The sequence below is a fragment of the Stegodyphus dumicola genome, chromosome 11 (assembly GCF_044657685.1).
Source record: "Stegodyphus dumicola isolate Sdum_Otavi_A_Nest chromosome 11, ASM4465768v1".
In the NCBI taxonomy this organism is placed as follows: Eukaryota; Metazoa; Arthropoda; class Arachnida; order Araneae; family Eresidae; genus Stegodyphus; species Stegodyphus dumicola.
This window is the reverse complement of record NC_140778.1, coordinates 50,193,672-50,203,509: the sequence shown is the minus strand read 5'-3', so window position 1 is coordinate 50,203,509 and position 9,838 is coordinate 50,193,672. Positions and strand designations below refer to the sequence as shown.

At 30.6% G+C, this 9,838-nt stretch overlaps 1 protein-coding gene across 2 annotated transcripts; it reads left to right on the top strand.

The window, feature by feature from the left end:
• The first annotated feature begins 226 nt into the window (after positions 1–226).
• On the top strand, positions 227–7,125 carry LOC146993960 (uncharacterized). 2 transcript variants are annotated; one of them, XM_085826436.1, is made up of 5 exons: positions 227–749; positions 1,522–1,701; positions 2,419–3,388; positions 3,521–3,589; positions 4,686–7,125. In XM_085826436.1, the coding sequence occupies exons 3-5, from the start codon at positions 3,266–3,268 to the stop codon at positions 4,731–4,733; spliced, it is 240 nt and encodes a 79-aa protein (XP_085682562.1). In that variant the 5' UTR covers positions 227–749; positions 1,522–1,701; positions 2,419–3,265; the 3' UTR covers positions 4,734–7,125. The 2 variants fall into 2 exon arrangements, 1 of the variants encoding a protein (XP_085682562.1); XR_015043831.1 differs by lacking the exon at positions 4,686–7,125 and having other exon boundaries at positions 230–749; positions 3,521–3,587.
• Positions 7,126–9,838: the final 2,713 nt, after the last annotated feature.

Here is a 9,838-nt window from a genome sequence, read left to right as displayed (position 1 = left end):
AGAATGCTTCGTAGTTTTTAAGCACATAGAGGCACTGCAATTCTTTCTTATTCCTTAATCTGAAGTTTTCTGCATTTTTTTTTTTTAATTTAAATTGCTGTATTGGCACACATACAATTTTTGTCTAGTGGCTTCAGATGTAGATAAGTTTTTCGAACACTTTCGTTTGTTTTACTGGGATCGCTGAATTTTGCGATGAAATGCAGCACATTTATTCCCGAGTATAACCTTCCAAATTTTTCATACTGTGAATGTATACATCAGCAGTGAATTATTCTCCTCTTTCCTCAAATACACTACGGCGATAAACAATAACCATTCACTAAAGATTTTGCGTAAATTCCCACTCATAATAATTTAAATTGCGAAAATCTCACAATTAGCACCTAAACACACTATTCAGCAGCACAATTCTTTCGAAAGCGCGCCGTAGTAGTCAAAAGTGGAGTAGGCGTCTTGCCAGGTGAAACTAAGGCTACTATAAAGGGGAGCTGAATCAGCATCCATTTTGAAGCTAACTTGTTGGTATTCGCTATTGGATTTGCACTGATTTGTTGACATATTTGTGGATCAATTCCGACCTAATTTTCAGAAATATGGGTGGTTGTGCTGCACCAAATTGTTCGAATCAGTCTAAAAATAACTTTAGGATGTTTCGTTTCCCTAGAAATGAAGAAAGACGAAGAAAATGGATAGTTAATTCTCGTCGAGATCAATGGATCCCGGGCCCAGGAGCGTATCTTTGTGAGGTAAGTTCAGCTTCGTATTTTTCCATAGAATGTTAGAAAAATTACTCTTCTTGGTACTTTAAAATATGTATTTTCATTTAACTGTCACTTATTGACGATCAACTGATTTTATAAGTACAAAATCAACTGCGGAATGTGTATGTGTTTGTGCAGTAAAATATCGTTGTTTCATGTTGTTTCTTTTGTTATCGTGAAAAGTTTATACCGTTTGTAAAATTTGTATCATACATTTCATGTAAACTTTGTGCTCAGTTAGAAATCTGATGTGCCTTTTTCTTTTCTTTAATTTTACTGTACGATTGGTGATTTAAAGTAGCATTCTATGTTTTGATTCTGATGTATTGTCGCCAAATCGGATATTTGGCGCCAATGTTAAAAACTGGATGGTATGATCCAAATAATAAATGATTTTGTTTTTTCTTTATAGTAAGATAAATATATTCTATATTTTTAGACATTTTTAAGAAGTTAAATATTAATTTAAATATTCGATGAATCGTTTTGATCCCATTATTATCCTTTATTGTAGTAGTAAATCTTAATGTATTTTTAACTATAGGTCCTTTATTTTTAGTGTGTGAGCAGGAAATATGTTTTAAGTAGTTTTACAAACATGATTACTTTTTAAAAATTTTGTTCTATTTTCATAAAAAAAATTAAATTTATCAGAAAATTACATTCTTAAATTAATATAATATATGTAACTGTAATTAAATACTAGTGCTTTTGATTTTAATGTTAAATTTCATGCATGCTTTTGTTAAATATACAGGTACATTTTGAAGAAAATCAATTTGAATGCTCTAGGCAAGATGGGCGTAAAAAAACTCAAGCCCAATGCTGTGCCAACTCTTTTCAATGTGCCTAATCCCCCCACAACTGTTGACCCCCACAGCGTCTAAAAGGCATTGGTTTACCAAAGCACCGTTCAGTTACATCCAATTTTTGTAATGTATGTGTTTTTTATTTTTATGGTTTTCATAAAAAAATATGTTTTTATTACAAATGCACTAAATTGCTTTATAAAAGAATCAATATATTGAAATTAAGGCATTATGTGATAAAGCTGTAATTACAGTCCCTAAGATTAGATTAAAAAAATTAAAATTTTGCTGTTGATATATATATAATTAAGTATGTACTTTGTTATTATAATCATATATTGAAAATTAGGCATAAAATCTCAATTTGATGTAGTTTTTCAAGGACAGTCATACATGGGTCTGGTTTCTTCAAATTTGCTCCTAAAAGAAAGAAACCTGTATCTGATTGCCTTCAAAGTCAAAAGAGTTTAAATCAAAATTTATATTAAACTAAAGTTGCTTTTTTGCTTAATTTTAAATTCCAGATAAATAGAGAGAAATATGTATGGAGAAATATGTATTCCAGACAAATAGAGAGAAATATGTATAAGTAAAAGAAATAATATTGAAATTAATAACTTTAATCTTGAGTAATACAATAATATAGTTATAATACATTGATTTAAATGTATATTTTAATGTCTTAAATGTCTTGTCTGAATGTTGTTATTTTTTGTTTAAAAATTTACAAAACTTATTAGGATTATTTATATTATTTATTATTAAAATTACATTAAGTATATTTTATTTATCAGCATTTTCAGGTATCCTTACTTATATGTGTTTCATAATTTTTGCATGTTCAGGGTGGCTTGCTGCACAGTTTACCTTTATCAACTGAAGCAATTTCTGTTGCTGAACCATCTGTTGTAAGTCTTCATTTGAACAGTTATTAAATATTTAGTATTATAAACTTTTTCTAAAAAGTATTAACACTGTTTCTAAAATTTAAAAATATGTTAACGTAATATTTACTTATGTTTAAGAAGTATGAATGCTATGAACAGTCCAATGTATTTATGCTTTTTTATAAGTTGAAAGTTACTTTTAAAATGGTAATGATTATTTGTATTTATTTTTATCCGATCAGAGTTTATAATTTCTTTCACTTCCACATATTTCATATATTATAATTTCTTTTAGATTCATTTGCCACAACCTTCAGCTTCATATTTTGGAGAAATAAATTTTGCTGCTGAAGTATTTGATGTAAATTGCCATTTTGCACTTCTAAAAAATTTTAATAGTTTTTTAACATCTATTCGTAAACTGTACTATGTTTTTTTAAATGTTTCCATCTTCATAATCATGCACTTTGTTTCATTTCACCAGTGGTTGCAAATGTGTACATTACAGTACATATCAGATGTGTTTGCAACAACATTTAGCATTACCATCTGATTAAATAACAGCTGCTAGTAAAGAATCTATGCTATGTTTTCATTTGAGCAGCTATTAAATGTCATATGTTTTACATATATTGATGAATTTTTATACGATTTCTGAAATATGAAATTGTTTGTCTTATGGTTCCTAAACAGCTGTACTATATGTGGCTGTTGTGCTATGGAATTATTTTTGAATTTTGAGTGTTAACAATTTATTAGCTATTTATGAATTATAAAATGTTATGTAAAATAATTATTTCTTAAAATGAATGTAGTTTATATTATCTGTATTTCTAAATTTCTTATGTATATATTTCAGGTTTGTTTGCAAGAACAAGCTTCAACTTCATCTTGTGATAAAATGCCATCTATTTGTGAAGGATCTCATGTAAGTAGATAATTAGTGTATTATTAAATTGCTTGCTTATACAAAACGTTTCTATAAACTTTTTTTTTTTGGGGGGGGAAAGGAATGTAATTAATTTCATCAGCATTTACAAATTCTTTGTGTACATTTCAGGTTTGTTTGCAAGAACAGCCTTTAGCCTCATTTTGCAATGAAATACCATCTATTTGTGAAGGCTCTGATGTAAGTTGATAACTAATGTATAATTAAATTGCTTTCTTATATACATTTAAAATGTTCCATAAAGTAATTTTTTGGTAAAAGGAATGTAATTAATTTCATCAATAGTTGCAAAAAAAAACAACCTTTAGTCTCATCTTGCAACCAAATTGTAATTAATTTTAATTAAATTCATCAGCATTTGTGAAGGCTGTGATATAAGTTGATAATTTGTGTTATTAAATTGCTCATGATTATGGAGATAATTGATCCCTTGAAAAGCTGGAAATAAATTTTAAAAATCTATTTTTAAGTGAAATAAATTTTAAATATTAGAAAATAAAATAAAAATAATCTAGAAAATGCTGAAAACAATAGAGTCAAATTTAAAAACCCACCACAGTATAGGGAAAGAGACCTGGAAGTTTCATTTTTATTTTGTGGATTTATTATCTGTTTAAGTTTGGCATTTAATCCAAAGGGGCTTTGTCCCTGAAGGACTATTGTTTTCGTTTTGTATTGAAACACTATAAACGGCTGCATCACTTTTCAAATTGTTGCCACCAAATATTATCATCCTGTACTATATTTAAAGAAATTATATAGTGAAGAATCTGCATAAATGCATGTATGTTTTTCACATTCTGATAAAACAACGGTACCTAGAGCCATCAAATTTTGAATGACTTAATTCTACTGTGAATATGGACATCTGGAAGCCCGAATTTGAAATTCGGAATTTGTTTTAATATAGATTTTATATGTTGTAAAACTTTAACAAATTTTTGATTAACAAACTTGAGGATTTCAAAGCGAGCAATGGCAATGTTTTACAGAAAAGACACCTTTATCTCCAGCGCGTGAGACAATGAATCGGGAATTCTGAAGATATGCTCATTTTAAAATTATTTTGCAATATTGCTGTTGAACTGAATTTTATAGTTTAAGTGCGAAAAACTTGATATTTAATAAATAAAGGTAAAACACAAAATGTTAAAAAAAGCCCCTTTGGGTGTAATTTAAAATCTGAAACCTTTCAGATCTTTTTTGTTTGTTGTGTCCCCCCCCTTTATATATGATTTATATATGATTATTCATATAGATTTTTTCTTTATTCCAGGATGTTCTTTTAAGGACTTTTATAAAACAGCAGACTGAATTGATCTAGCTTCTGCAATGCCAGAACAAAATATTACTGAAAGAACTTACAGCAACCAAAAAAAATGAAATTAATGTTTTAAAAAAATGGCATAGCACTGAAATTCAACTTTATGACCTTCAAGTACAGCATGAGGAATTGCTGAAAGGAGTGAAAACATTTCATTCAGATGAACAAATAGCAATATTGAAAATTCCTTGTACAAGCATTGCAAAATGGTCTAACAAGGGAATAATAAAAGGCCTCAAAGTTAGATTTGCCTTGGGCAAGCATGGTTATAATTACTTGCACAGAATAGGTTTTCCTGTGCCTTCATACAGCACTTTAAATAAAAGACTTCAAGGTCTTGAAATGAATTTTGGAGTCATCAGTGACATGATTGAACTTTTGAAAATTAAAGGAGAAAAAAATGAATGCTAGTGATAAAGACTGTATTTTATCATTGGATGAAATGGAGATTTCTGGCAATCCTGATTTTGATATTTCAAAACGTAAATTTATTGGTAAATGTACATTAGGAAATCAAAACGGTGCAGGAAATCACTATTTAGTTATTTTACTAAGAGGTCTGAAGCTGAAATGGAAGCAAGTGGTTGCCCATGAGATAACTGGACAGGTAACAGGATGCCAGCTGAAACAACTTGTTGTCAATGTTATCGAAGCTGTCATTTCTGTTGGATTTAATGTTGTTGGTATTGTTAGCGATATGGCAGCAGTAAATAGAAGCCTGTGGAATTCTTTGGGAATATCTGTTTCTCGAAACCAAAGAAATAATTTCACTACTGAAATTAAGGGCAAAATTATTTATGTATTTGCAGATGTGCCACATCTTTTAAAAAATCTCTGGTCTGCAACTCTTAATCATAGTATAAAACTGCCCAGTTATGTTTGCAGTAAAGAAAATTTCATTACTTTGCATGTATCTGCAGGATTTATTAAAAGATATCTGGTTTACTGAAACAAACCAAAATTATGGTTTGAGAACTATGCATCATCTCAGTAAAGAAGACCTCTTCCCCTCACATTTTGATAAAATGAATGTTGCTTCTGCTGTGAGGTTTTTTTTTAATTAAAACAGCTGTGGGATTGGAGAAGGCAGTAGCTTTAAAAGAGATAAGCCCTAATGCTCTTACAACAGTATGGTGGATAAGATTTATATGTCAGTAGTTTCAAATGCTATCCTCTAGATGTAGAAAGAACTCAATTTCTGTGACAAATAAAAGCAAAAAAATTGAGTTACTTTTTGAATTTATTAATGTTATACAGCTTATAGAAATTGGTAAAGGGTGGAAACCATTACATACTGGTTTGATTCTCTCTACTTTATCAGCCATACAGTTAGCAGAGGCCTGTTTTCTGAATAATTTTCAGTTTATTTTGACCAGCAGATTGACACAAGATGCTCTAGAAAATGTATTTTCTCAGATACGCAGAAAAGCTGGTTTGAGGCCAAGTGCTTTGCAAGCTGTGAAAGCATTAAAGCTTATCTGTTTATCTCAGTTTATATCTCACATTAAGAACTCCAGTTATGCTACTGATTCAGATATTTATTTATTAAACTATGCGAAAGATGAATTTGAATTTCCGAAGGAGAAAAAAGCTTTAGAGCCTGTTACCATACCAGAAGTTTCTGACGTATCTCTACAGAATCTCACCCTTAGTGAGGAAAATAACGTCTGTTATATTGCAGGAGCTGCAATAAATTCTGTTTTGAAAAATGCTTGTAATTCATGCTCACAGTTTCTCTTAGTTTGTGAGCAAAATACTCCTTCCATTGATGAAAATAAGCAGTACATAATTAATTTTGCAAATTTAGGTGGGCTTAAATGTCCTTCTCCAGAAATTTTTAAATTGTGCCTTCTGTGTGAAAAAATAATTCAAAATTTTCGAAACGAAATAATACATGGAAATGTAATTATGGATGTGGAATTTGTTAATATGATTTGTAAGAAAGCAGGCGAGGTAAATATTCCCTCCTGTTGCAATATCAAAATAAAGATAATAAAATATTATTTGACTGCCCGTGGAATTGGTCTCAAGAAGCTTCTTCAAAATAAAAGGCAGCAGCGGCAAAGTTTTGCATCTCCTGCTTTTAAAAGGAAGAAAGTAAATTAGAATCTAATCAAGAGTTTAAGAAGTTTTTGCTGTTCAGTTCTGTCTGTAAAAAAGTAGAGTAGTTGTCACTGAAAAATTGCTGCTTGTCTCTTCGAATAATAACTAGGCCCACCAACAGCTGAATGGTTAAAGTTACTTAATGCTGGGAGTTCCATCTTCTGTTCTATTTCCGAACAGGCTGGCTGCATGGTTGGTTTTTTTGTGGGTTTTCCCCATGTGTAATGTGAGTACAAGCCAGTTCTCCTTACAAAGTCCTCTACAATAGAAGATCTCATAGTCAGCTAAATCGGATTTACTTTTGTGTGACCTTAAATGAGGCATCAATTGTGAATCTGTTTTGGCATGTTATTAGGAATTTTGAATGAAACATTTATTGCTGTTGTGAAAGAATGATCAACTGATGTTTACCTTACTAATCAATGTCTTATAGTATTGTAATGGCTTGCAGGATTTTTTATAATGTGATGTTGCATATGTTTTACTCTTCTTTGTTACCAAATAAATAGAGTATGTTCCTAATCCAACATTTCTTCTTTTGTACCAGGGTTATGTAATATGATGTGATAATTTGGATTTGTTTATAGAATACATAACAGTATTTTTTGACATTCTAATAGAACCAGTGTATTTTATTTATTTACTTATTGCTTTAAAACAGATTTTGAATCAAGGCTTACTTCCCACCCTTTTGAGTATGCACATAAAACATGTTTAAGCTATATTTATAATATATCAATGAGATATATATAAATGAAATAAGTCTCTTAGGTTAGCTCCTTTAATGGAAAAAGAACAAAATAAAAATTATATACCTTGAAAACAAGAATACTATCTGAATAGTGTTGGCTAAGATTTATTCAGATGGTTTTTTGCATTTATTCAGACATCTCTGCATATAAATGACAATTAATTATATTATATATATATATATATATTGTTGTTCTTTATTATTATATATATATATTTAATGGAATTTTTTACTCTATTAAATCTATGAATCCCACAGTCATCTGAGCATTGAAGTAATTTTTATAGCATTCTGCACTTCATTCTAAAAGCATTATAATTTAAAGGTGTATATCCTGAATCAGTATTTAAAATCATAAAGTGTTTAGCAGCTTTTTCTGGAAACACACACAAAATAACATTTTTAACAAATTTGCTACAGTAATAGACGTTTGATTCCATATTGAGCAAAATTCAAATAACATATTAAAAATAAAAAACAAGAATTAAAGATTAAATCTTGTCCTAAATTAATGGAGGTTGAGGGATTTCCCTCAACCATATTAAGAATGTGGTTGAGGGAAAGCTCTTGTCAAAAAATACATTTTGAGATGAATAACATTATGCGTGTATTTAAAAGAAAAAATTGAAAATTCAATAAAGGAATTCAAAAAGAAAGTATTTTTAACTAAAAATACAAATTTGAAATATGATATGTGAAAATGTTTTAGAAACTTTTAAAATAATTTGAATCATACGATAAATTTGGCAATTAAAAAAAAAATACGAGAAAGAATCTGCACTTCAGACAAAAGAAGGGGAAAAAGCCACACATCTTTATAGGAGTGCAGAAAAAAGCTGAAATTTGGATTCTCTAGAATGTTAAATTTTAGCGGACAGCGCTAAAGAGCCAAAGTTGCCGCTCCACACCTAAATTGCAACCCTAAAGCTTAGATTCAAAATGGCTGACGAGTCAGCCTGTATCTCTAGTAGCTCTAGGTGAAACTAGTCGATATTTCCGTGACGTTAAAAATTCGAAAAGTGGGATAAGGTTTGGAAATACGCTTCCGTGATGTTATCGTAGCTGTAATATGACTTGATTTTTACTCATGCGGACCTGCGAACTGAAAAATGCTCATCTTGTAACTACATGCAATGTGATTGTGTATAAGTGAATATATGTTAAAATATATATCATCAAATATAAATGTTAATATTACCGAGTGAGATTTTGTTAACATTCAACGTGCAATCAAAAATGGCATCCATCAACAACAGCCATAAATGGTGACTCGTCAAGTTAGTGAACACGTGCCTCCTGTAACCTGCTTGCATCTTCAAGTTCTGTGATTATAATGTGCTATGAAGTGAAAATTATTTCTGTTCATGCAAACTACTAGCGTAATCCATCATTATTTTCGTGTCATCAGCAATATAGTGTGAAAAACAGTTGTGCCTGTTTAACAACGTGCTTGTGAATTATCATGTGTCTCATGCAAATCGTCAAAGTGCTTTGAGGTGATCTCCATATAAATCGTACAACGTGGTTACATATCATAAAATAAGTTTTTTCGGAATATTTTTTCTATAAGTGAATTGTGTTGTGCTGAATCTGCTGCTGACTGAGCAAATATTTCTCGTATAATTCGGAGGTAAGCCACGCAAATTCTTAGTATTACTTATGCTTATATTCGGATAGCTTATCTGCAAAAGTGTTTCTCTCACGTTAATGTTTACATTAACTTTATTTATTTTGCACTAGTGTCGTATGTGAACATATTAGTGACTGATTATTGTGTATTTATTTGTGTCATATTGGCAATATATATTTGTTTTTGTGAATCATGGCTCCACCACAACGCATCGTAGACGATCTTAATATTTCACGTGTTTCCGTCAAACCTTCCCCACTTTGGAAGGTCAACCCTACTTTGTGGTTTGCACAACTAGAGGTCCAGTTTGATATCGCCGGAATCACTGTTGACTCCACGAAATTCAATCATGTGATATCTGCAATCGAATCTGATATTCTCAATAGCGTTTGTGATATCGTTTTACACACACCTGTGACTGGCAAATATGATACACTAAAAACACGCTTAATTGAATTGCATTCTGAAAGTGAGGAGTCAAAGATACGTGCACTTCTTCAAGGGCTAGAACTTGGCGATCAACGCCCATTACAATTACTTTGCCGTATGCGAAACCTCGCTGGAGAGACCGTTGGAGAACCTTTGTTGAAATCCCTATGGATATCTCGTCTCCCGCAAAAT